General features: G+C 44.4%; 1 protein-coding gene across 17 annotated transcripts in view; it reads left to right on the plus strand.

Moving 5' to 3' along the window:
- Window positions 1-1,438: 1,438 nt before the first annotated feature.
- The window catches only part of PAFAH2 (platelet activating factor acetylhydrolase 2), a 60,975-nt gene continuing 35,908 nt past the window's right edge, over window positions 1,439-26,505 (plus strand). For 4 of the 17 annotated variants that reach the window (XM_064493908.1, XM_064493907.1, XM_064493909.1 and 1 more), the window contains exons 1-9: window positions 1,441-1,664; window positions 7,189-7,330; window positions 8,267-8,417; window positions 9,210-9,306; window positions 13,378-13,446; window positions 13,808-13,949; window positions 14,875-14,988; window positions 18,354-18,445; window positions 19,844-20,014. In XM_064493908.1, the coding sequence (XP_064349978.1) occupies window positions 7,241-7,330; window positions 8,267-8,417; window positions 9,210-9,306; window positions 13,378-13,446; window positions 13,808-13,949; window positions 14,875-14,988; window positions 18,354-18,445; window positions 19,844-20,014 (926 nt within the window). In that variant the 5' untranslated portion in view covers window positions 1,441-1,664; window positions 7,189-7,240. Of the gene's footprint in view, window positions 1,665-2,420; window positions 2,582-7,188; window positions 7,331-7,496; window positions 7,670-8,266; window positions 8,418-9,209; window positions 9,307-13,377; window positions 13,447-13,807; window positions 13,950-14,874; window positions 14,989-18,353; window positions 18,446-19,843; window positions 20,015-21,825; window positions 21,981-26,505 lie in introns of those variants that run through there. The other 13 variants (XM_031464402.2, XM_064493905.1, XM_010993710.3 and 10 more) reach the window with 12 other exon arrangements.

Below are 26,505 nucleotides of genomic sequence, written 5' to 3' on the forward strand. Positions count from 1 at the left end.
CCCCAGCATGGCCCAGTCTGGGAGTAGGAGACAGAGAAACAAACTCCAGCTGCCCCTCTCATGACTAAGGACTCTGGTTAGCCAGGCATGTTCTGGGCCAGCTGCAGAACACTGATTAATTAGCCAAAGAGTGCCATATCTGATCTGCACTAAGCTTTTTATGTTGTACTGTCACTGCCACCAACCACAGCTTAATTAAATCCGGAGCTTAATTACTACAGTGCACTGCTGCCATCAATCTTTTCCTGATGAGTTTATCTTGGCTTCTGGAAGGAATGTGGGGTGACAGTGTGTCAGGAGGAGAGGAGAGTCTAAAGAAGCCTGAAGCATGGAACCTGAACTTTGGTGATTTGCAGATATGAGGGTTGGGCTGATGGAGGGATCAGCTACAGGACTAAGCACCTGACCTCAAAGAGCTCACAATTTATTGGAGAGTTAAGACCTCCCACCTAGGAGACAGCACAGGGCAGAGTGAGGTGAGCTCCCAAATATCCCAGCAACTGAGAGGGGCAGAGGAGAATCGGAAGCTTCATGGAGAGGAATTTCAAAGGAAGAACAGGATTAGATAGATCAACAGGCAGGGCAAAGTGCCTAGTGAAGGGATGAGCATGAATAAAAGTGTGGAGGTAACAGTGAGAACCTGCACATCACTCCTGAAGATGTGGTCCTGCCTTCCACTTCAGGTGTGCCTCTCTACTCCATCCCTCACACTCTGCTCCAGCCAGAGTGTAAAACATTCTTCCCACTCACTATATTCCTGTCTAAGTTCTATTCCTTCAGTTCTCAATTTTAACATTTTTCTAAGATCGCCAAGAAGCTTTGATGACACAGCCCCATTTCCCCCAAACCTTGGACAGGTGTCCATTTTCAAGAAGGCTCCCAAAACGTTTTCCCCCATTAAATTTTGTATCATTGTGTAATTATTCATTTGTCGGAATCCTCTGCTGGACTGTAATTCTTTTGAGGCTAGAAACAGTAATTTGTTCACCAGTATGTCCCTAAGAACCAGCATAGGGCAAGCAAGCTGAGGATGATTGGAGGGGCTGGGGCTGGAAGGGCGGGGAGGAATCTCTCACGTTCCTCTCGGTTCTCAGCCATGAGTTTCTGGAGAAGGACAAGGGAATTATCATTAAGTGTCAAAAGATACAAATGTGCCCGTAATTTGATCCGTCTTATACTCTCACAGGAAGCAAAGTGGGGGAACACAAAACAAGCTCAGATCTCCTCCCCACCTCCCCGAGAACAAAGTGATGCCACGGTTATCTCCAGCCACGCCCAGGAACTATTTGAGGAACTGTGAGGCGGAGGGTTACTAACCGGGAGGGACTATAAACAGTAACCCTCCGCTCGGGCCTTGTACTCGTGGCGGTGGCTTCTCAACCACCAGGGGGCGGAATCGCACCGCAACCAGGACCTTGGGAGTTTTCAACCAACGAGGAGGGGCCGCACACAAGTCTGGGAATTACAGCCCCAGGGTTGTAGTGTGCATCTTGCGCGGTGCACCTCGGAAGTTATAGTTCCGGGCAGAGAGGCGGAAAATGCTTTTAAGCGCTGATGTTGAGTTCTGGAAACTACGACTACCGAAGAGCTAGAGGCTCCTGGGCAGTTTCTCGTTTCCGTCGAGTTCACCGGCTGGGCTGCTTCTGAGGAGTTAACTTGGCTGGGTAAGTTTGTTTGGAGAAAGCTTCTATTCTGAACTGAGGTGTCTGCGGACTTTTTCAAATTCCAGCCTGGTTTGGGGGCTCCTCGTCTCAATTCCAGAAACTCCACGTTAGTCTTTCAACCTTTCTGTTTCCTAGTGAGACGCCTCCAGTATCCTGCCGCACACTTTAATTCTCCCGCTGTCGTCTTGCGCTCTCACTCTGGCACCCCTGGAATGCCACCCTCGCCTCTCGCCTGAGCCCTCAGCCCCACCCTGAGCCCACAGCATCGCCTCTCTGAAACCTGGGATTCTTTGTGCTCCACACCTCCGATGTGCTTCACTCTTACCCTCACTTTCCTGTTTCTCATGTTAGTTAGTGGAAGAAGGGTCGACATTCCTTCTTCCCAATCCACGGAAGAGCCCAGGGCCCGAAGTTAGCCGACCAGGCTTTTATTCCAGCTCTGCAGCGCTCTCGGTGTGTGACCTAGGGCAAAACTTAAAGCCTCTCTGGGACTCACTCTCTTCCTGTACAAAATGGAGATGACAGTTGCTCTCGCGGTCTTAGGTTGGGGCTGTGTTGTGGAGCTAATATGCTAATATGCTCTATAAACTGTAAAGCCTCCACAAGCGAGAGAGATTGTTTTTACTATAATTATTAATGCTCTGGAATAGTTATCTTGGCTTCTTTTATAGCTCTGCCTCCTTGTTGCTCAAACTGGCCCCTTAAGCACTTGGTGTCTCCATTCTCTAAGAACAGGATATTTCCTCACTTCCCCAGAGACCAAAGTTTACAGAGCTTTGTCTGAAAGGAAGCCCCAGAGAATTGCTTATCTTGGACTCTGTCCTGAAATAGCCAGTGATGAAAAGTCCAGCAGCTGGCAGAAGAGTGGTTCCTGCTCACTGGAAACAAGGCCCCAGCAGGAGATGAACAGCTGCAGTGTAAGCCCTATTCATTCCCTCTAGGCTCTTTTGGGCCTGTTTAGTAGACTCTGGTTTTGGTAGGGGTGTGTCAGACCCAAAAAGGCTGGGAGGAAAGAAACCGTTTTGTCAAAAGGTTTCATCCAGAAAACCAGAAAAATCCAGGGTAGAGGGAAAAAAAATTTTTTTGGCTGTGTATGATAAAAGAGAAACATACCATTGTTAATTAATTCCTAATATTTTGTGAGCACTTAAAGTGTACCAGGCCCTAGGCAATATCAGTTTTCTTATTAAATTTCACTTATGATGTGTCCTCATTTTACTTATAAAGGAGCTTAGGCTCAGAGAGGTCATGTAGTTAGTTACAGTTCTAGTGCCTTCTGTATGTCAGGTACTTTACATACATTCATTTAATCTTCGTCAACTTCATGAGTGATTATTTTTTATCATGTGAGAAATTTTCAGAGGCTTAGAATTGAAGGAGCTTCCTCAAGATCACACAGCCAACTGAGCAGTAGAGAAGGAATTCAGACTGTCACCAAGGCCTTTCTTTTCCCACTATTCCACATAACCTAATTTTTAGATTAAGAAGACAGGGATTAAAGAATTGAGAGGGTTTAAATCAAAGCCAAATAAACATTTATTGGGTCCCTACTATGTGGGGAAAGAATGAGGATAGATGCTTTGACCTACAAAGAAATATAAAACGCAGTCTACCTCTGTAGTATATCTGAAGACATAAGTGTATAAAAAATTAAATGACATTCATTGATAAATTGATTATTGAGACCGATTATATGCAAGGCACTACATTAAGCCTAGTAACTGACAGGAACATGCCTCTAGGTGGCCATAGGGATTAAACCAAGTGATATCATAGTCATTATCATTTCATTAATTTAAACATGGTGGACTGGAACACCATATAAACCCAGAGAGGTTTTTTGCGTACACACGTGTCTGAATAAAAGAAAAGTCCTGTGTACCATCTGGACCACAGGTTCTCGAACCTTGGGGATAGGAAAGTTTGGGAAGCTTTGTAAACCAATTGACCTCTGAGAATGGGGACCCTAAAATCTTTATTTGGAAAAATTTTCCAGGTGATTGTGTTGATAGATTCAGGAACCTCTGTTGTAGATTCTGCTTGGACCACTTATTATAGGCAAGTCACTGATTGAAAACTGCTAGAATAGGTACTAATTCAAGAGCTGTCTTGACGCAGCCTGTGATTGGCTATCAGGTGAGGGATGCAGACAGTACTTAAGAGTTGAGCGGAGGGAAGGTTGAAATCACTGAGGATCAGAGATTGCACTGGGCTTTGATGGGTGGGGCAGGTTTGGATAGGTGGAGAGGCTTCTAGACAGGCACCACCATGAATTGTATAGGTGAGTCAAAGAAGGTAGAGACACCTGGGCTGATTTCCTTGGCGAGTTCCATGGCATTTATTAGAAATGACTCTGGATGCTCTGGGTCGATGTTTCTTAGTAAAAATTGAAAGTTAGATTGGATTTTCCTGTCTCTCCATTCTACTTGGGTATCAGTCAATGTGAGCCCAGGGAATGCAGATTCATATTCATGTTAGACTCAGTCTGGCCAATTAGCTTCTTCAATTTTATTTATTTCCACACTTAGTTTACTTGCTGACTTTTCTGAGAAATTTTCCAAGACTAGAGAGTCCTGCTCCCCTTCTGTTTGGCCGTTTTTGTGCCCCATTATCCTGATTCCTAGCCCATGCAGTGTTCTCTATTCAGGTTAAGACCAAAATCTCTTCCTATAAGAAGCTACTATCATTCTGGTCACCCAGTCCTGAAACCTGACTCATCTTTGGCTCTTTCCTCTCCCTTGACTCCCCACATAGTAGCCAAATCCTATTGCTTCTACGTTTCTCTCAATCAACAAATATTTCCTGGATACTTCTAAGGGCCAGGTACTGCACTAGGTACTTTAAATGCATTATTTCGTTTTATCTCCATTGCAACTCTATGAGGATGGGAAGCTTTCCCATTGTACAGTTGGGGAATCGGGCTTGGAGAGAGCAGATAAATTGCCCAGGGTAAGAAAGCTAGATAACGAAGGAGCTGGGCCTCAAACTTGGGACTTTCAGACCTAATATCTTTCATGTCTACAATAGATTCCAACTTCTTAGTCTAGCAGTTGAAGGAGTGCCACCCTCCAAATCTGGTCACCTCTTCCTTTTCTCACCTTGCACCCATCATGAACTACTCAAGGTTTCTCAAGTGTGCTTTCTTACCTCTATGCCTTTGCTTACACACTTTCTTCTACTTGAAAGTCAATTTCTGCACATTCTCTTGCCCTCCACTTCCAAGCTAAAGGAGCTCTTTCTTCTCGAACTCCCACAGTATTTTGCCTGACCCTCTTTTATGGCAGTTAGAACTGTCACGTGGGTGGCGTGTTTTGTGTCCCCTCCCCCCACCCGTCATAGGTCCTCCGTGCATTTAACCTCAAGGGGAAAGGGTCAGGGTCTGAGACAAAGCAGCACGCATTCAACTTCATTTTGGCTAAATGGTCCACTGACTGCATCAGGAGCTTAGCTTTAAAAAAAAAAAGAGAATTGGGTTTATTTTTAAATTTGCTCAGAGAAGCAAAATGAAACAGTCTGTAGTAGAAAGAGTATCACTTACTATCTTCCAAGTTAAATAGAATGACATTAGGATTATCAGTAGTCTTGAGTTTTCCATTAGACCAGACAATTAGAAGTTGGCAATGAGGAGATCTAGGTGTAAAGGTAGTTCTGCTGGTAACCTTGAGCAACTCACCTAACCTCTTAGGACCTTGATTTCTTCATTAGTAAATCACATTTAAGTATCGGGCTGGTGTGGGTTGGTGCGGGGGATAGTTGTGTGGAGAAGTGATCTCTAAGGTCCCTTGTTGCCCAGACATGCTTTGACTTGAACTCTCTGATCCGTCCCAGAGCATCTTAAAGAAAGCAGAATCATGTAATGACTACACATGTGGGTTTAGGACTCAGTATATCAGTTTAGATGCTTCTGGTTCAGGCAATAGAGATCTAAACCCAGTTGGTTTAAGCAAAAAAGAGGTTTATTGACTCATGTAACTAGAAGGTCTAGGAGTGGGTCAGGTTTCAAGTACAGTTGATGCTTAGTTCTTAATGCTTCACTAATATGACTCCATTTCTCTGTGAGTCTCTAAGCTCTGCCATCCTCCACAGGTAGCTTCATCCACAAGGTAGCAAAGTGGCTGCAACAGTTCAAAGCTTCATACCTGCACATCACTCTAGTTCAAAACAAGAAGTTTTCCACTTCAACCATCAAACTGAAGTCCTGGGCTTTACTCTGGTTGGACCAGCTTATGTCGTGAACCTACTGTTCATTGAAATACTGACAGAGATACCAAGGGCTGATTGGCACAGGTCATTTGAGGCCCAAATCTAGAGGTTAAGGAAGTGTCAGCCCCACTCAAATCACAAGGCTTCTGCATCAAAGGGCAAGATAGAATGGATTTCAAGAAGTTTGGCCACATTCTCCATGACCACATTGCCCACAGTCAGATTCTGGTTCTCCTAGTTGTACATTCTTGGGTAAATTACCTAACTTTATTAAGCAACAGTTCCTCATCTGTAAGGTGAGATAACAATACACATCCCAGAGGACTGTTGTAAGGATCCAATTAAATAATATATGTATGTGGAGCATTTGGTGTAGTTCCTGGCACAGAGTCAGTGTGCTGCTGCTACTGCTGGTGGTGCTGGTGATGTGATTGAAGAGGGGTGGAGAGAAATGGCGTTGGCCCCAGTTTTAAGAAGCAGCCAAGATACAGGACTGTTTTCCGGTCAGAGCATACACACCTGCCACGCTGAAGGCTCCTGTTTCATCAACTGCCCACGTCATACTCTTACCTATCTCTGCCCCTTTCTGCTCTTACGTCCTTTCTAGAAATGCTTTCCTTCTTCTCCCCTGTCCCTAAATCTTTCTCGTATTTCAAGGCCCAGCATAAGTGCCACTCTTGTAGTTAATAGTTTAGGTCAGTGATTTTGTATGTCTATAACTGTCTCTCCATGAGCAGGATCAGTGAGACTTAAGAACTCAGGTCTGGATTAGATAGACATGAGTTTGCCACTGGTAAGCAGTGTGAGTTGGGAAAGTTATTCAGCCTCTTCATGCCTTAGTTTTCTCATCTGTAAAACAGTGTCTTAACAGTACCTTCTTCAGACAGTTGTAGAGGGAATGAAATGATGCTGCATGGGTAAAGTGTTTAGTTCAGTGCTGATACAGAGTAAATAATGGGTGTTAGTACTTATCGTTATTCCTAGCCTCACGAGGGCAAGGTCTGTGTTATACTTTTTGCAGCAGTTACTGCTGTGCCGGGCACGTAGTAGGTGCTGAGTAAACACTTGTTAGTGGTTTTGAGGAGTATGGAAGCTCTCTTTCCTTTTTGTGACTGTCTCCTCACCTCTCCACCACCACCAACAGAAAAAGCAGCCCCTAAACCTTAGTGAAGTCAGTGTAGCAAGTGGATGATGTGGAAGATTGAATGAGTCACTGGCAGGGAGGATGCGGTGATGAGGGGTGGACGGGGGTGGCAGATGACATGAATAAGCAACAGGAAGAGGAAACCGGCAAGAGGCTGTTCTGTGTTCCGCCCTCCAGCCTTCAAGTTCAGCTGCGGCCCAAGTTGTCGTTCAGTTCAGCTGGTGATGAAATGGGGGTCACCCAGTCCGTGGGCTTTCCGCCTGTCTCAGGACCCCACCTCGTGGGCTGTGGGGATGTGATGGAGGGTCAGAGTCTCCAGGTAAGTGTCTCCAGCACATCTTCACTGCTTCTGTCTGCACCACTATCAATAGCGAGTATGATGGTGCAATTCCAGGTGGGGGAACTAAGTTAGAGCTAGTTCAGATTTGGTTATAGACCCCCCAGGTCTCTTTTCCCTGACCTTTTTTCTTCCTCTTTCCAATTAGAAACATCTCAATAGACAAGAGATGCTGAGTTCTTTTTCCAGCTAGGAGGAAATTGGGGCTCTCAGATGTCTTGAGAGCAGGTGCCTGATCCTCGAAAGGATTTGGATCTCATCCTAATCTGAGTGTACAAAAGGAAGAGCAGTGGACCATTGACTTTTGACTCCCTGACCTGGGTAGGAAGACAGTCTCTGTTTCCCTTCTCCTGCCTTCGTCTGTTTTTCCCCTCCACTCTGGTTCAGGACTTTTCCTCCATTGGTTCCTAGGTTATTCTCTGGTGGCCCTTGAACTCCCCCTCTCCCCTGTGAGAGGCACCTACTTCCTGGTAACATCTCAGCCACTGCCATGTAAAGTGAGTGTGCCACTGCTTCCCAAGGGCCAGCCGGGAGGATTGGCCTTGCTGACCCATGGATGCCAGCACATTCAGCACAAGGGCTAATTTCTTGCTCCTGGGGCTCCTCCAGGCCTGGACTCAGGGCCAGGTTTAAATCTTTAAGTGTCCCAAGTACTGGAAATATTTTAGTGCCCCTCAGATATAATTCAAAATACAGTTGGCTACTTGAAATAACATAAGCCTTACATGTATGCTAAACATAAAATTGCTGCTTTCTGGATTTTTCTGAATGTGGAATTCAGGTATATGAATTGAAGCTAAAGTTTCTCTGTTTCGGTGCTTTGCTGGTACCCCAAAACCTGCTGAGTGTGTCTGTTGGGAAATCTGTCTGTGCTGGGGCTTCTTGCTCTGAGCAGCTGCTCTCTTTTCTTTCTTACAGGGGAGCTTCTTTCGACTCTTCTATCCCTGCCAAGAGGCAGAGATCACTGAGCAGCCCCTGTGGATTCCCCGCTATGAGTACTGCACTGGCCTGGCCAATTACCTGAAGATTAATAAGCGCTGGGGGGCTTTGCTGTTCAACCTGGCTGTGGGTAAGGACTGGCCTCAGGCCTAGAAGCTCTCCCAGTTGCTTGGTTATGTTCCTAGGAGATCCCCCAGCAGACACGTACCTTATAATTTGCGTTGTCCATCCCTTTTGTAGTGGGGCATCCATTAGCCAGTGTGGGATGGAGAGTTGGAGAGAATTACCTGTGTAAGAGCTTTGGTTGTAGAGTTAGACTGTCCTGGATTTGAATCCAGACTTTATAATTTACTAGCTGTGGGACTTGGGCAAGTTACTTAACCTGTCTGAAGATCTACCTCTGCAAGGTTGTAGTGTGGGATGTATAAAAACGTGCGCTCCAGTGCAGTGCTTGGGGTATAGAATATGTTCCATAAATGGTGCCTGTTACTCATTTACTCAGCATGTATTAGTGCCAGCTGTAGTGTAGATCAAAGAAACATTCTTAACTACCAAAGAGCACAACATCTCCTGCAGTTGCTCCCCTTGCTCTCCCCTCTTCTGAATCAGATCACATTGAATCATCCATTTCCCCCAAAGGCCCTACCATTAGGAACTCTACTCACTGCTTGGCATCTCAGGGATTTATCCAGTAGGTTGTTCAGTACTTCCCCCTTGGATTTCTCTTCCCATTTTCTGTTGTGTTCAGGCTTCCTAGGGGAGAGAAAGGGTAAGGACAGGTGATTGATTGTCCTGGGCTACTTGTGCAAAGGTGGTTCTCCTGAGAGGAGGGCCGCATGTCCCCTCTATGCCTGTCCCTAGGCTGCCCTTGGGATTATAGTTTTGGGGCAGCTGGGGATTCTATAGCCCATGTCTCTGCTAGGATCTTCTCGCCTGCCTGTTCACTGGAATGGCGCCTTTAAGACAAAGGACTCTGGATACCCCTTGATCATCTTCTCTCATGGCCTGGGAGCCTTCAGGTAAGAGCTGCTCTCTGCAGACTTTGTCATATTCTTTGGCCTTGCCTGGTGGCAGCTGCTGAGTCTTAACTTATTCTAAAAGGGCAGAGAGACACATATTTCCATCTGCCATCTGTCTTATCTACCATCTGCTTCATCCCCAAGCACTGGGTTCACCTTTTCTAGAAGGCCCTTCCCAAACCCCTTTCACCTGATGGAGCCTTTCAGCAGGCTTCGCATCCTTCACTTCTCACATTCCAGCATTTCTATAGATACGTGCTCTTAGCTTTCTTCCTCCATAACAGCCCATAAGTACTAGAAGGAGCTTGAGCCTTATGATCAGAGAGTTGTTTATTCAACACACATTGAGGGCACCTCCTCCTGGGGCACCGTCGTAGCAGTGAGTCACACAGACTTGCCCCCTGCTCTCGTGGCGCTCGCAGCCTCAGCTGTAAATCTCCTCTGTAACACTGTGCTCTGTGTGAGCTTGGGACTGTGGGAGAACTCTCGAAGCTGGAATTTCCTCATCTGTCAAATGGGATGCCACTTCCACAGGGTGATTTGTGAGGACTCAGTTAGACATGTACTTAGTAGGTACACACTCATACCAGTGCTCCCCTCTGTCTCTACGTGAAGGATCGCGGAACAGTGGACTGTGAGATCTCTCACCAGACTTCAGGAAATGCTGGCCTAAATTTTTTCAGTATCCATTCAGAATTCTCCCTATGAGTTCTGATTTCTACACCTTGGAGTGTTATTTAGCTTAATAGCTGCAGTACATGTGTTCCTGTTTAAGCTTGTGAATATTCTTTGTCTGTTCATTCATTAACATATAAGTTTAGTTTATGTCCTAGAGTGTTACATGTTTGAAAGGCATCTATTTTTGCCTTTTCACCCCCTCACCCCAAATCATTGTCTACACTACCCAGGGAGATCTGTTTTAAAACCAAATATGATATTGTCATTCCAGCACCTAGAATAGTGGCTGGCATATTGTAGGTGCTCAGTAAATACTTGTTGAATGAATGAATGAATGTCATTTCCATACCAAAATCTTTTTAATAGTCCTTCGAATTTAATTCAGCTCTTGTCAGGGTCTTACCTGAATGCAAGTTTAAGACAAAGTTTCCGGCCTCATTGCTTGCTGCTTGCCCTACTCCAGCTCTCCAGACAAACAGCCCTAAAGGCAAGGTGTTAGTTTCCGCCTCAGGGTTTTCATCTGTGCTGTGCTTTGCTGCTGTTCTCTTTGCCTGGAATATTTGCTGTTCTTCTCCTCTCTTCCCCTCCCCCTTTTCGTCTTTTGCCTAGCTAATTCCAGATTGCCTTCAAGGTCTTAGTTTGAGTGTCACTTTCTTAGGGACACCCATCCTGACCCTTATATTATATTAGATTAAGTTTTCCAGTTGTGTGCTTTCGTAAGACAATCTGTACTTCCCAGCACTTAACATAATTGTAATGAATTAATTATTTGTGTGATTATTCTTTTTTTTTTTTCAATTTTAGAACATTTTAATCACCCTAAAAAGGAAACTTTAGCAATCACTTCCAATTCTCCTCCAAACCTCCACCCTCCCACCCCCACCCCAGCCCTTGGCAATCATTAACCTGCTTTCTATCTCTGTGGATTTACCTATTCTGTACATTTGCATAAATGGAATCATACAATATTGGGTATTTTATAACTAGCTTCTTTCACCTAGCATAATGTTTTCGAGGTCCATCCATATTGTTGCAGATAACAGAACTTCGTTTCTTTTTGTTGACGAATAATATTCCAGTGTATGGATATATCACATTTTATTTATCTGCTCATCAGTTGATGGATATTTGGGTTTGTGTGATTATTCTTTAATGTATTTTTTTCTACTAGATTGTAAGCTCCATGAAGACAGAGACCATGTCTGTCTTCTGTCTTTCTCAGTGCCTAGGACATTACTTGGAAAATAGTTTCCCAATAAATATTTATGTTTTGCTAGCTTCTATTCATTCAGCAAATGTCTGTTGAGCACCTGCTCTGTGCCAGCCTGTTGGCTTGAGAAGAAGGTGGGACATACAGAGAGAAACAAATCAAGGAATTTACATCCACCACAGGAGACCGAATATGGATTCATATAACTTTAGGCTATGGCAGAAAGTGGAGGGCACATTGTGGTGATGGCGCTAGAAAGGCAGCAAGATGGTTTTCAGTATTGCTTTCTTATTCAGTAAATTTAGTTACCTGCCATGTGCCAGGGCCTATGCTGGGGTTGAATATTCAGTAGTGAATAAGATGGAGCCCCTGCTTTCAGACTGTATTCTAGTTGGGAAAAGAAGCTAAGAAATATCCTTTCCTAAGCTCACAGGTATCTTACAGAAAGAGCAGGTGAGTACATGACTTTAGAGTGGCCTTTATGGTCTAAGAATCTGTATTGAGACTTCATATCTCAACAGACCTGGCTGAGCCAGTTATAAATACTCTAATCATTAACCAGAGTGAAATTCCAAGAAAAAGGGCAGGGAGGTAAAGGGACATGGTTTCCTCTCGTTGTATCTTATGGCAAATTCAGCACCAGAAATCCTTCCCATGGGTCACGGACCTATGCCTTCCCATCCCAGGGAAGAGTATGTGTATTTAAATATTAACTACCGGTTTGCAGTGTGCCTTTGTCCCCTTTGGTTCCCACATAGTCCTGTGAGGTAGATGGGGTAGAAGCATATTTCACAGATGAATAAACCAGCTCTGAAAGGCAGTCTTGCCCAAGGCTATAGTTTGAACTGGGAAGGGATCAGAAATCTCTCTGGCTTTCAAGTCCAGTTCATTGCCTCCCCAAGAGAAGTGGGAGAAGGTGAAAAGAAACTTAAGAAACTGACCTTCCTGAATCAATTAGGATACAAGCAAGTTATATTTAACGGAACTACAAACAATAGGGACCTAAATAATATAAAGTTTATTTTTCACTCAGATTTTTTAAAAAGCTAGAGGTAGAGCTGATATTGTAGTTCCACAACGTTACCAGAAAACCAGATTATAAATCTTGCTGTGCACACGTGGCTTCTATTTCTAAGGATGTCTCATGATCCAGGGTAGCTGCTTTGGCTCTAGCCATTACATCCACAGTCCATACAACAGGAAGAGAGAACTCTCCTGAAATTTTTATATAACATGACTGCTTACATCACATTGACTAGAGCTGCTCTGTCCATTATGGTAGCTTCTAGCCACATGTGGCTATTGAACATTTGAAATATGGCTGGGCCAACTGAGATGTGCTGTAAGTATAAAACACACATTGAATTTCGAAGACTACATATGAAAAAGAAAGAATGTAATAAAATATTTCATTAATTTAAAAGTATCAACTATTTGTTAAAATGATAATGTTTTGGCTATACTGGATTAAATAAAATATATTATTAAAGTTAATTCTACTTGTTTCTTTTCAATGTATCTATTGAAAAAAAAGTTTAATTACTTGTGAGGGTGGTATTATGATACTGTTGCTGGGCTAAAAATCACACAGACAAACTTGGCTGCAGAGAGGCTGAGAAATATATTTTGATGGCATGACAATGTCTTCAGCTGAAAATTAGATTCTGTTATTACAGAACAAGGGAAAAATAGGTGTTGGAGTAGACAATTAGTGCCTGCTGTATTTCTTTTTTCTGAAAGATTGGAGGGCAGACTGAAAAAACCCACGTGCTAAATCACAGGTAGAGATTTACGTGTTAAAGAAATAGCCAGAGTCTCTGTCCTCAAGGAGGTTGCCAACTAATTTGGGACACATACAATATGTGGACAATAAAAATGCAATTGTTTGAAGTAGCCAAACTGTATTGGGGTGGGGGGCGTGGAGATGAATCAGTTTCTGGGGTTGAAAAACACAATGGATCAATTTCCATATGCTTCCTGGAGGAGGACACTTGGATCTTGGGGAGAGAAGGGGTGTGCTGGCTGGAAAAAGCTCCTTGAGAAGCCCTTGAGAAGGGCTGCTCCAAATGAAACTTCCTCCATTCAGTCTTTTGAGATGGCTACTAGCAGAGTGTGGTCGGACGGGGGGCTAAGGGCAGGCCATTCTTTTGATCACTTCTCTTGGTTCCTTCCTGGATCTCTAGGACACTGTATTCAGCCTTCTGCATGGAGCTGGCCTCTCGTGGCTTTGTGGTTGCTGTCCCAGAGCACAGGTGAAGGATGACAGTCTGACGAACTATCATGGATTGGGTGATACAGGCTCATCCCCTGTCAATATATTATTTCTAATCCTCACAACACTATGCAGGGTAGGGATTATATCCATTTTAAAGGTGAAGAAACCAAGGTTCAAAGATGTTAAATAACTTGCTAAAAGTGACACAGCTGAGTTGGGGTTCAAACCCAGTCTCCAAAATCCATGTTTTTTCCTACTCTCCTATGTGTGTCCCCAGATCTTTGACCCTGTTAGCCAGAGGATGATCTAGAGTGTCTTGGCTGAAAAGGAGGATTTGGTAAAGGGAAGAAATAAGTCCAGGTTCTTCTGGTTTCTCTCTGGTGGCGTATGTCCTGCAGGGATGGGTCAGCTGCAGCCACCTGTTTCTGCAAGCAGGCCCCAGAGGAGAACCAGCCCAATGGTGAGTCACTGGAGGAGGAATGGATCCCCCACCGTCAAATTGAGGAAGGGGAGAAGGAATTCCATGTTCGGAACTGCCAGGTAGGCTTGCGCCAGTAGGGCTGTGGGGAGTTACTAAGCCTGCCTGCCCTAAACTACACTTACTAAGAAGACCTTGAACTAACCTCTCTTGAAATCTCAATCATAGTGGATCTGAGCTTGCCACATCAGAGAAATGGGGTATTAATTAAGACTCTTAGAATTTCAAGTGACAGAAACCCCACTTACTCTTGTAAGGCAAAAAGGAGAATTGGTTGGCTTATGTAAGCAATGTAGGCAGGGCAGGACCACTGGAACCAGCGGTCATTGGGACTTGTTTTTCACTCTTAACTCTGTCCCTCTGTTGGTTCGTCTCTTGTGCTAACTGGCTTACCTAATGAGGTGGCATATGTTTGTCTTCACCATCTGAGAGAATAGGGCTGTTTTGGAGTTGTCCCCCATTTCTGCCCCATGCTGCAATATGAAAAATCCTGGATAGAGGCTCCTAAGCTGAGGAGAAGTACCAAAATGTGAAGTTCCCATCAGAGATAACATTGCTAGATTTTTTTGTAGGGGGGTGGCGAGCCTCAAAAGTCAGTGTTAACAGAAGTAGGGATGGGTAAGGGCTAGGCAGACAAAAACATGGACCTGTGCTATAGGAGGGAAAGTAGAATCCAGTACTGGGTTGATAGCAGGAACACTTTACATCCTTTTGCTTTTAAAATGCTTTCATATACAACACTGTACCCCCTGTATTCCATGGGTGGATAGGTAGGTGGGGCAGAGCTGCCTCCATTGTGCTGCTAGGTGGTGCTTATGTGAGCGGCTGTGAGGCAGCTGGGCTTTTCTCTGGATATGGGGCCTGTGGTGCTGCTGAGATGTGGGTGGGCACACTGTCCCTGCATTATCCTTGGCTCTGTGGGGGAGTGAGATTCCCACTGGATGGTTGTGCAGTATTCCAGCTACCACTGGACTGTCTCTGTTGCAGTTGCATCAGAGGGTAAACGAGTGTATGAAGGTGTTGAGGATCCTGCGAGAGGTCACTGCTGGCCAGACCGTCCTCAACATCTTGCCTGGTGGATTGGATCTGATGACTTTGAAGGTATGGTTGCAATTGGTATGACGTGGAGCTTATTTTATTCATCAAGACTTTCTTGGTTACAAATAACAGAAACCTAACTCACTAGTTTAAACTAGAAGAGAATTTATTGGTTCAAATAAATAGGAAGACCAAAGGCAGATTGGCTTTAGGCCAGTATAGCTAGATCCAGGATCTCAAACATTGTCATCAAAGCTCTGGCACTCTCCCTTCTCCTGGCTCAGTTCCACTCTGTGTACCTGGACTTCATTCTCACCAGACTCTTTCCATTAGGCAAGAAAGGTACTTGCTGGCATACCAAGCCTGCATTTCAACTCAGCTCTAGATTTAAAAGGAAAAGAGACTGTCTCAGCTTCCATTAACCTGGGAAGACTGTGGCCCTGCTTGGCTCAGATGCCCATTCCAGGCCAGTCACTGTGCCAGAGGGATAGAGTATTCTGATTGGCCTGTAAGTGCCCTATACGCCCACTTCTAGGGGTCAAGGGAACGTGAGCACCAGGATTGACAGCCCCACAGGGCCACATGGATGAGGGAGAGAAGGCTTGTTCCCCAAGGAAGTGCTATCAAGTCGCAAACAACCTGTGTCTACTGCAGGCTAATTCCTTCCTTTAAGGGAATCCCAAGAACCCCCAGAGGGATGGAAACTGTCCTGGCTATGGAATTTGGTGCATGTGAAGGTACATTTTTCTCTTTCACCCAGTCTCTCTCCCTGTAATTTCAAAAGTAGCCCAGAGAGAACGAAAAGTAGCTTGTTTAGAGAACCAATAAATCACACAAAAGCATGAAGGAAAAAGAAACAGTTATTGTTTTTTTTTTTTTTAACATTTTGATGTTTGTTTTTCCAGTTCTTTTATAATACATCTGCTTTTATATGTACTTATATATATAATATATATACATTTGAAAAATAATAATGTTATTATGTAATACAAGCTGTTTTGTGGCCTTTTTCTTCATTTAGCAAAACAGTATTAATGTCTTATGCCAGTTAATATTTTTCTATGGCATGATTTTTAATAGCCATGTAATGTTTCATTTTATGAGTGAGAATTATATATATGTATAAAATAACAACTACTCTTATGAGTACTTCCTATGATGAGGTCTTTACACAAACATATGCAGTAAGCATCATTATCTCTTCACATAGAAAGAAATCAAGGAACAAAGAGGCTTAAGTATATGCCCCAGCTTACACAGCTAAGTAACTGATAGAGTCAAACTTTAAATTGGGCCATTCTGAACCTAAAGCTTCTAGGAGCCTCCTTAGAAAATATCTTTTAAAGGTTCTGGTAAAGTCTTCCAGGCAGAAGCATCAGCCTTGATGGCCAGTAGGTAAGGCAGAAGCTGAAATCCAGAGAGCTTTACCATTTGGTGTGTGTCGTCAGTCCCCTCCAGACAAGCAGGGCCCAGTCCCTGAAGTTCAGGTCTGTGTGCGTATGTGCCTGAGACAGGCATTGGGAGATGGCAGGCTACGTGTAGTTGGATTAGTTAAGAGGCAGCCTTTTGGAGAAATACAGAATTTAAAAAGCTAAGTAAGTGTTCATCTATCAGATTGAGCAAGATCCAGAAATTGATTACTCCCCCTGTTTGCAAAGTTGTGGAGAAGTAGACTCTGCTCCGTGGCTGTGTGAGTGCAGGTTGCCCCATGTAGGGCAGTCTGGCAATAGCTATCCACAGTCCAAATGCATATATTGTTTGACCCAGCAATTTCCAATTCTGGGAATTTATTTTCCACAGACCTGCACGCAAGTAACATGATGTATGTACAAGGTGGTTTATTCCAGCATTGTTTATGATAACAAAAGATTAACAGTATCCTAAGTGTTCACCCGTAAGGGAACTGATCTACTAAATTGTGGAATAATGGATGTATGAATTTGAGGAATGGTAATTGCTATATAACACATAAGCCCCAAATCTCAGTGACTTAAAGAGAAATTTATTTCTCTCCAACATGAAGTCCAAAATGGGTGCTTCTGTGCAAGGTCTGACTCAGGGATCCAGGCTCCTTTCATCTTATTACTCTACCCTCTTCCATTTGTGAAACCCAGCTTCACCATATACAGTAAGCCAGGAATGGGAAAGGGCGTGGAGGTTTGTACAGAAGGGTTTGTATGGACCAGGCCTGGAAGTGAGGATAGCACTTGCACTTAGATTCTGTCACAAGACGACTGTCACTCACATCCAGTCACAAGGCCACATCTGACTGCTGGGAGATAGAGTTCAGCTGTGTATCCAGGAAGAGGAATAGATTTCATGATCACTAGTGGTCTGTACCATGGTGAAATCAAATGTATCTGTAAACAAGGATAAGGGGGCTCTTTCTGTACTAATATTATTATGCAAAAAAGTAGGATACAGCATCACTTGTGTAAAAGGGGGGAAAGTGTATGTTCATGTTTACCTGTGTAGACATACATAAGCTCTGCAAAGACACCAGAAACTTGCCTGTTTGTGGGAAAGGAGTGGGCAACTGTGTGGAAAGGGAATGGGGGTAGGCAGGAGACTTCTCTGTATACTCCTGGCTTTAGAGTTATGAGAATATATTAACTGATTTAAAAAGCTGAAGAGGCCTCAACCAAGTTGTTGATCTGAAGGTCGTGAGTAAAGAGGGGCAGAATTTAGATACAAAACCTTGGGATAGAAGTTGGGGAGAGCAAAGGAGAGCACAGGTTCAGAGCAGAGGCTGGGCAGCAAAGCCTACAGAGATTTCCTGAGCCCCTTAGCAGGCAGCTGCAGTGGCTTTTTATATAACCATGTCCTGAAGGCTTCTGGGGACAACCCGAAATAGATCCTTGCAGAGCATAGCATGTTAGAGCTAGCAGACTCGCTCTACTGGAGAAGAGTCAGGACAGGTATCAGAGGAAGTAGAACCTGAGCTGGTTTCGGTACAAGCGGTCCTTGTTTCAGAGCAAAGTGGATGAGCAGCAGGGCCTCCCCCATTCTATCTTTAACTTGGTTCATGTGTCATCCCTCGCACTGGTCTGGTTGTAAGGCAGGGATGTGGAGGATGACAGGAGTTCTTATTCTTAGCCTGCTCTTACACTGATAGGTCATACAATTTCTGTTCATTCATTTATTCATAGATATTTGAATATCTACCCTGGTTCAGATATTATAGGTGATAAGATGATAAAAATAAAAGATGAAAAACGTGGCTTCAGAATTTCTGCCTACAGAAGGCTGTTCAGTCCAGAAATGGCCTGACCAGCTGCTCTCCAGTGGGCAAGAGGCTCATAATAATGTGGTTTTGGAGGGCTCACCCACTGTGTTGTGCTTATACATCATTGTCACACTGTTTCTTCCTCTTGCCCCTGAAGAATTCCTAAAAAACAGTTGTGCATTTCTGACTTGGCTTCCCTCAGGGCAGCATTGACGTGAGCCGGGTGGCTGTAATGGGACATTCATTTGGAGGGGCCACAGCTATTCTGGCTTTGGCCAAGGAGACCCAATTTCGGTGAGTTTCCCAGTGATGCTGCTGTTAGCGCCACACACCACTCATTCGTTCAGCAAGTGTTACGCGCTGGGCACTGTTTGGGGGGCTGGGGATTCAGTGGTGAAGAAAAAAGCAAGGTCTCTTATTTCATGGAATTATGTTATTGTGGGAGGAGACAGACTAGTAAGCAACCTAACAAACAATCAAATCCCCAGCACCCAAGTGCAATGAAAAAAATAAAGTAGGCTGATAAGCTAAAGTATCTGTAGGCTTTTTTGGGAAAGTGACATAACTAAGACTCAAAGACAAAGAAGCCAACCACGAAAAGGTCTAGGCAGAAGGAACAGTTCAAGGCCCTGAGGTGGGAAGAAACTTGCTGCATCAGGATGGGAGGAGTGTAGTGAGTGAGAGGGAGGCGATTCCAGATGTGACCAGAAAGGCCAGATCACTGGGCCTTTTGGCTAGAGTAAGGAAGTTAGATTTTATTCTAAGTGTGATGGGAGACCATCAGTATAGAAGAATATTAGTTACATTGAAAAACTACTGTGTGAAGAGTGGGTTGTAGCAGGACAGGACTGGGAACAGGAGGCTAGTTAGGGGGAGGCTATTTCAGAGTCAAGGTGAGGGTTAATGGATTTGCATTAGGATGGAGGTAGTGGGATGGAGAGAAGTGAAGGGAGTCAGGATAGATTTTAGAATTTTCAGGACTTAGTGATGTATGAGGTGAAGGAAAGAGGAATCAGGGTTTTTTATTTGCATATCCATCATTTAAGTGGAAGGTGATTGTCCTTTATTGAGATGGAGGAGACTGGGGGAGCATTGGTGGGGGGGGGATGGGTAGGATGCTTATCTTAAGGCCTTAGTTTTGCCCTTGGTGACAGAGATTACCGCTAAAGAAACTGGCCATGACTTTGAGTTGTGGCACCAAGGAGGCTTTCCCTGACCTCCCTGCCATGTATGCTCTGGGTGACAGTACCTTGTGCAATCAGGGCACTAAGCTGTATTTTGTTACCTTGTCTGTTCTATCTCCAGTGCTATTCTGGGAGCTCCTTGAGAGCAAGAACTGTGTCAGTTATCTTCAGATCCACAGCATAAGTCTGAGCACATAGTAGGTACTTGATGAATTGAATGAATAAGAATGAGTAAATGAATGAAGTGCCATTCTGTGTCAGCTGCCTGAGAGTAGATCTGAGAGAAGGAGAAGATCTGATCCTTGCTCTCAAGAGAGTTTAAGACCTAGAAGGGTTTTTGGCAAGAGATAAAAGTGATCTCTATCCAAGATCCTAACTGAAGGGTATGGGCCCCGGTTCCCCTTTCTGGCTTTCTGAGCCTTTACCCCACTGAAGGAAGAGCTCTGACTTTTCCCCCACTGCCTAGCTATTCTTGCATGGCAGTTCCAAATGTCTAGTCCTGTTCCAGGTGTGCTGTGGCTCTGGATGCTTGGATGTTTCCTCTGGAACGTGACTTTTACCCCACGGCCCGAGGCCCTATATTCTTCATCAACGCTGAGAAATTCCAGACAATGGACAGTGTCAACTTGATGAAGAAGGTTTGTGCCCAGCATGACCAATCCAGGATCATAACTGTCCTGTGAGTAAACCCCAAGGTCATGATCCCCAGTGTCTGCTCCATTTTTTACTCAGCTGTGGCTCCTTTAATTTCTTCTAAATTATCCAAAGTTCTACCCTTTAATGGGGTACCTAAGTACTTCCTGAATTTCAGAATCTTAATTCCTTAAGAATTTCATATCTGTCCTTCATCTCCACTTAGCTCCACCTGCAGTGATTTCTTTACTAGTCTGTATGACTTTATGACAGGATTTGACTGTTGCTTTCTGGGAAAAGGGTATTGTGGGATTGTGTGTTGAAGAGGAAGAGGTGTGGGTCTGGGTGGACTCCAGAAATCTCTAACATCATTTGGAAATTTTATTGAGTCTTTTGAAGAGTGTGGATATAATAGACCTTTGACATTCACAAGACAGATTTTTAGAGAGCTTCTGGAATACCTCAATTCAGTTGTCTTCCATAAACCATCTATATTCTGCCTAGGAGAAACCACGTTCTCTTCACTTCTATCACCAATACTGTCAGGTGGTTTGTTTTCAGGAGCCGTTTTTCACAGAGGGAAAATTTTGAGTGACTTTAAGAAATGTACTGTACGTGGGAATTGTCTTAGAGCTCTAGGTACAGGGCTAAAGTCTCACCAACAAGTCTCTGACTTGATCTTACCCTGTACTTGAGCCTAATAATACACATGCCTCAAGGATCCTGGTCCTATTTCAGCAAAACAGCAAGCCACTACATACCGTGGACCTTTTGAATCATTGAGGGGGTTGAAATGCCAGATCGAGAGCCCAAAATGCTAGGGTCTGCTCAGTAGGCAGCGACTTCTTCCCTTGCTCATCTTGGCCCAGGCTGTCTTCCTTAGGGCCAGCCTCTCCCCTTTCATTTTGATTTCATGGCGGCAGAGGACTGCTTGACAGTTTCCCCAACCAATCAGATCCAGGGTGATTGTGACCTCTGGAGGGATGGGAGGTGAGAGCAGTTGGGAAAGGGTACACAAAAACTGCAGAGTTAACTCTTGACAATGATTATTTCTTAAACTGAGTGCTGGATACTCAAGTATCTATTATATTATTCTTTATACCTTCTCATGTGCCTTAAATAATATAGTTTAAAGTCAGTTTTTCTGCTTGATATCAAACAAAGGTTAGCATTTAGATTTTCCTCCCCTCGTTGAATTGACTAGTAAATTTAGTTTTGAGTATTTTAGCTCAAAATCAACCTAGTGAGAATTTCACCTTCAAATTGTGTTTGATGTCAAAGGACTTAAACTCTAATTCAGAAACCCTCTTTTACAAACACTTAACCCTCACTTTTCTGATTATTTAAAAGCTTATTTTTTAAAAGTTTAAAAAATTTATTATTTAAAAAAAGTTATTTCTTTTTCCTGTTTACTTTGTGGTACAGTTCTGAGCTAAAGAAGGAACTGATACGTTCTGTGAATGTGTGGAAGTCACTGAGTAAAAGCCGTGGGGTAATAATTATAATAATATAGGAATGACAGGTGCTGCAGACCCCACCTCCTTGCCTGATCTCCATTCCAGCTGACTCAGCCGTTTCCATATCCAGCCAGGCATGTGGTCTAGGAGTTGAGGCAACTTTGAAGACAGGTACACCTGCTTTCAAATCCTAGCTCCATTCCTTACTAGCTGTGTGACCTTGGGCAGATCATTTCTCTCCTCTGGTTCTGTCAAAGGGAAAATTACTTCCCCTACAAGATTGTTGTGAAAATTAAGTGAGATAATGCATGTAAAGCACCTTGCACATGGTAGGTGTGTAAACATTTGTGTGCTGTAGCCTCCAGACCCTTACTAGATACTTGTTTTTCTTTTCCTCTAGTGGTTCTGTTCATCGGAGTCTAACTGACTTTGTTTTTGTGACTGGTAGCTGGATTGGTAAATTCTTCCCCAGTCCAGTCCGTGGGAGCTTGGACCCCTATGAAGGTCAGGAGACGATGGTGCGGGCCATGCTGGCCTTCCTGCAGAAGCACCTTGGTAAGGAGAGAACAGGGGCTCACGGGACAGCCATGGGGTCCCTTAGGTTTCCCTGCACAGTGGTCTATACTGACACGTCTCGAATCAGAGAGATTTATGGCAAAAGGAAAACCTGAGTGAAGGAGAGGGTTACATAGAATTATAGCAGGAACACTTAGCCGAAAGTTTGGAGATCCTGATTCTGTCCCTTACCACCTGAATGATCTTGGTCTCTGCACCTTGATTTTTTCATTGTAAGTGGAATGTTCATCTCTCTCTACTCCACTACCTCTGTCCTAACTCATTATCACTCACCTTATGTGTGTTGTGGAGGAGGTTACGATGATAGATGGGCTAAATTTTTGAAAGTGCTTTTTTGAAAAAAGAAGCCTAGAAGGATGATGACTAATGTCACAAATCACAGGGCAGCCAAGTGGTGAGGCCCGAAGAGGTCTTTGGTCCAGCCTCCCACGCAGAGGAGAGATCCTCTTGTGCCTTCCCTGCTGCTTGGTCGCGCAGCATGGAGAGCGCACTGCTCAGCCCCCTCCATCACTGGAAACTTTGATTGTCAGGACTAATATTCCAGTCAGGCTTTTTTTGGTTACCAGGTCTAGAGATTCACTAATTTGCCTTGAGATAAAAGGGAGTTTGTTTATGAGAGTACACCTGGCCAGTCGAGAACTAAAAAGTTACAGGGACCGAGGTGGCTTGTAGGACTGGCGTCTCTCTCTTTCTCAGCTCAGGCTCTGTCTCCCTGTCTCTTCCTCTCATGACATCTCTGTTTCTCTTTGCTCTGGTCTGCATTTTCCTTCTTGCTACTCTGTACTTTTTCCTCTTGCTGATAGCATCTGCTTTGTATAGTTTCACTTCCTCATGACTTCCTCATGACCAGTTGGCTTGAATCACTTGTGGCTTGTTCTCTCTCCCTTGTGAGTGCCCACTGCTCACTGCCATATTTTCTTGGATTTCTTGGACCAGATTCCCAAGAGAGACAGCTTGATTGTACCAGTTCATCTTTACCTGCCAAAACACATCGTAGGCCACTGCCCAACCCAGGCCTGGAGCTCTCTTTATCGGATGTGCCTTTCTGATCCAGTCAGAAAGGAGTAGGCTACCGTTATCTTTATCTGCGTGAGGCTGATCCCTCAGCGGGTGCTGTGTGTAGGACACATTCCTTCAGAAGGGGAACCAGGCTGGCCTGGATTTCTAAGGTTTGACCCACCTCTAACCTAAGACCAAGATCTGATTTTTTGTAATTCCTCCCCACTTGCCCTGAGTATCCCCTCAAGAGCTACCTTGGGAAGCCTCAGACTCCTTGCACATGGCAGCTCTTTAGATACTTGAAGTCACCTATGGTGTCCTCTCTGAGTTTTCTGTTCATTAAGCTAAATGTCTGTGGTACCTCCACCTGTTCCCTGTGCAGTTCCTTGTGTTGCCATGTTTTACCCGCTTTGAATGTGCTGTTTATTAATGTGCTTTTTAATGTGTACTGTCCTGACTTGAACACGACATGCTAGAGATGGTCTGACCCATGCCTGGTACAGCAGAATTGTCTCTTCTGTGCTCTGGACACCAGACTTCTAGATGGCTTGAATGTATTAACCTTTCCACCAAGTGCTAAAAAAATTTGATTTGGATTGGGTTTGCTTTTAAAACACATCTGTCCTATTATGGCTGTATTGAGTTTTTGAACCTAAATTTGCATTCTAATGTTTATTCCTGTTCGTCTTGCTCAACATGAGCCATTAACTTTGGGGTTAATAAGACTTTGGGGCACCATTCTTACCACCTGGTAGGAGAGGAATGGATCCATGTGTCAAGACTTTAATAGAGTCTGACTACATGGTCCTCAGCCCACTCTGTTTCCTCTTAGCCCCCATCTCATTAGGGAAGAGCTACATATGACAAGGGAGTCCACCTTGGCAAACTGGGCTCCCTTCCTTCAGTAGGAATATCTATTGAGCTAAGATACTGATCACGGAGAACAGCAGAGGAGGAAGTGGAAGGGAGGAGAGTCTTAGACTCTTACAGGAAGATTGTTGACAACCTTGCTTTATTCCAGGCCTTCCTCTAAGTGCATTATCCTGTGTAATCCTGAAAAGTGGCCCTTTTCAGTGGAAACTTATTATTAACTCCATTTTACAGACAAGAATACTAAAGCTTAGAAAATTTAAGTAATTTGCTCAAGGTTATCTGGTTAGTAAGTGGCAAAACCAGAATGCAACCTAGGCTGTCTGATTTGAAAGCCCAGGTGTTTCGTTGCTGCACTGTTCTGCCAGTGGCTCTCTGGACCCATGGATGCACTGAGTCTTTGGGAGCACAGGGGACAGGCTCCTAATTCTGGCAAGAGGGAAAGAACAGCCAATAATGGGGGCTCTTTAGACAAAATGATGCTTGTCTTTAACATTAAAGATAAGTAAGTCTCACCAGGCAGGAAAGGGGCAAGGATCTTCTAGACAGAAAGCGCAAAGGCTGGTGTGGGCCTGGTCAGTTTTGAGAAGCTGTGTTTAGTATATCTGGAGCTCAGAATAGTGAAATGTTGGAAGATAAAGGTAGAGAAGTGGGCAGAAGCCAGATCTCGAAGCCCATGTGTTTGCTGAAATAAGTTTTAATTTTCTTCCACAGGCTGTGAGAGTCCCTGGCAGGTTCTAAGTAGGGGAATGTCATGGTTAGACTTGTGTTTGCAGTCTGGCTGCATCATGGAGGAGGGGCAAGATGGGGCAGGTTGAGAGGCAAAGGGCCCAGGAAGGAGGATCTTGCAACATCCAAGCGTAACAGGTCAGACAGGGTGAAAAAAGGCAAAGGTTCTCTGCCTGGGGTATAGTTTCGCAAAGAGAGAAAAGCTTTCTGGTGGCCATACAGGACATTGTCACATGGGAAACTAAAATAGGTGGCTCAGCTGAACCTCTCACCACTTCTAAAAAATCCCTCTAAGAGCACATGCTCCACTGACACGGAGACGGCGTTACTTTCTATTAAGAAGATTGGTGCCTCTTTCATATTAACTACATGCTGCTTCTGTCTTCACCTACTCATCCCCCCTCCCACTTTCCCGGAAGGCTGTTTCACACCTTCTCCTTTCTCTCCAAACGTCGTAACACCACCTCCCCTATTCTGTCTCTTAGCTGATTAACTTTGCCTCCCTCTTTGCAGCAGAAATGGAAGCATTCAGTGCATCCTCAAAATCCCAACACTGCGTCATTACACCTACCTACCTTCTTGCGTGTACTTAGCTTTCTGTCTGGTTACTAGAGTTTCCGACTCAGTTGTCCAATGAGGCCAACCCCTCCCCCCACACGCTAGATTTCTTCCTCTTTGTTCTGCTCAAGATGATTGGGCCAGCAGTTTTTTCCTCTTTACCCTAGATCATCATTTTTTCCCTCTTTATTTTGTTCATTTCATTCTGAAATTTCTCTTTAAAAAAATTTGTCTTGGCCCATACTTTGCCCCCCAGTTACCACCCTGTTTCTCTGTTCCTCTTGACAGCAATACTCCTCAAAAGAAGTGAATGTCTTCACTTTCTCTAATTCTTCTCTTCCCATTTTCTCTTGACCTACTCCATTCAGGCTTTTGTATCCCAGCTGACCAGGAAAACTGCCCTTGTCAAGGATACCAGTGACCTTCACAATACTAAATCCAGAGGTCACTTCCATTTTTCCTCTCACCGAACTCTCAGCAGCTTCTGACAGAGTTGGTGACTCCCTCCTCTGTGAAGCCCTCTCTCTCCTTCCAAGATACCCCACTGTGTATTTTCTCCTCTCTCAGTGTCTACTCCTTCTCCATCTACTTTGCTGTTTCCAGAGCTCAGTGCTTGGACCTCTTCTCTACCTGTGTCCCCTAGTGTCATCTGGTCTCATGGCTTTAAATGCCATCTCCATGCTGACAGCTCTCCAGTTTATATCTCCAGTTTGATCTCTCCCATGAACATCAGATTTGTAGAACCTACAACTCAACATTTCTACTTGGACCTCTAAGAGACATCACACACAAGCACGAATTTCAACTGCAGTCTTTCCCTTCTCAGTTAATAGTAACTCCATCCTTCTAGTTACTCCAGCCAAAGTCTTCATTTTTGTCTCTTCTGTTACACCTCCCATCTAAATCCCTCAAAAAATCCTGTTGGCTCCACCTTCAAAACACAAATGGAAAGTAATCACTTGTTACCACCCCGGCAACTACCATCCTGTCCAACTCATCTCTCACCTAAATTACTGTGAAAGTTTCTGACTGGTCTCCCTGCTGCCACCCTTGCCTCCCTACATGGTCTTTTCTTAATCAAGCAGCCAGAGTGGTCCTTTTAGAAAGTAAGTTGGATCTTGTCACTCCTCTGTTCAGAACCCCCCAGTGACTCCCCATTTCTCTGAGACTCAAAGCCAGTGCCCAGCGTCCCTCCCAACCTCCTCTCCTGCGGCTCCTCCCCGGCCTGCTCCACTCTGGCGGCACAAGCCTCCACACCCGAGGCACACTTCCGCTTCAGGCCTTTGCTCTGCTGTTCCTGCTGCCTGGAACATTCTTCCCGTGTAGTCTCGTGGCTCATTCCCACCTC

This window comes from Camelus dromedarius, chromosome 14, assembly GCF_036321535.1.
Source record: "Camelus dromedarius isolate mCamDro1 chromosome 14, mCamDro1.pat, whole genome shotgun sequence".
NCBI lineage: Eukaryota > Metazoa > Chordata > Mammalia > Artiodactyla > Camelidae > Camelus > Camelus dromedarius.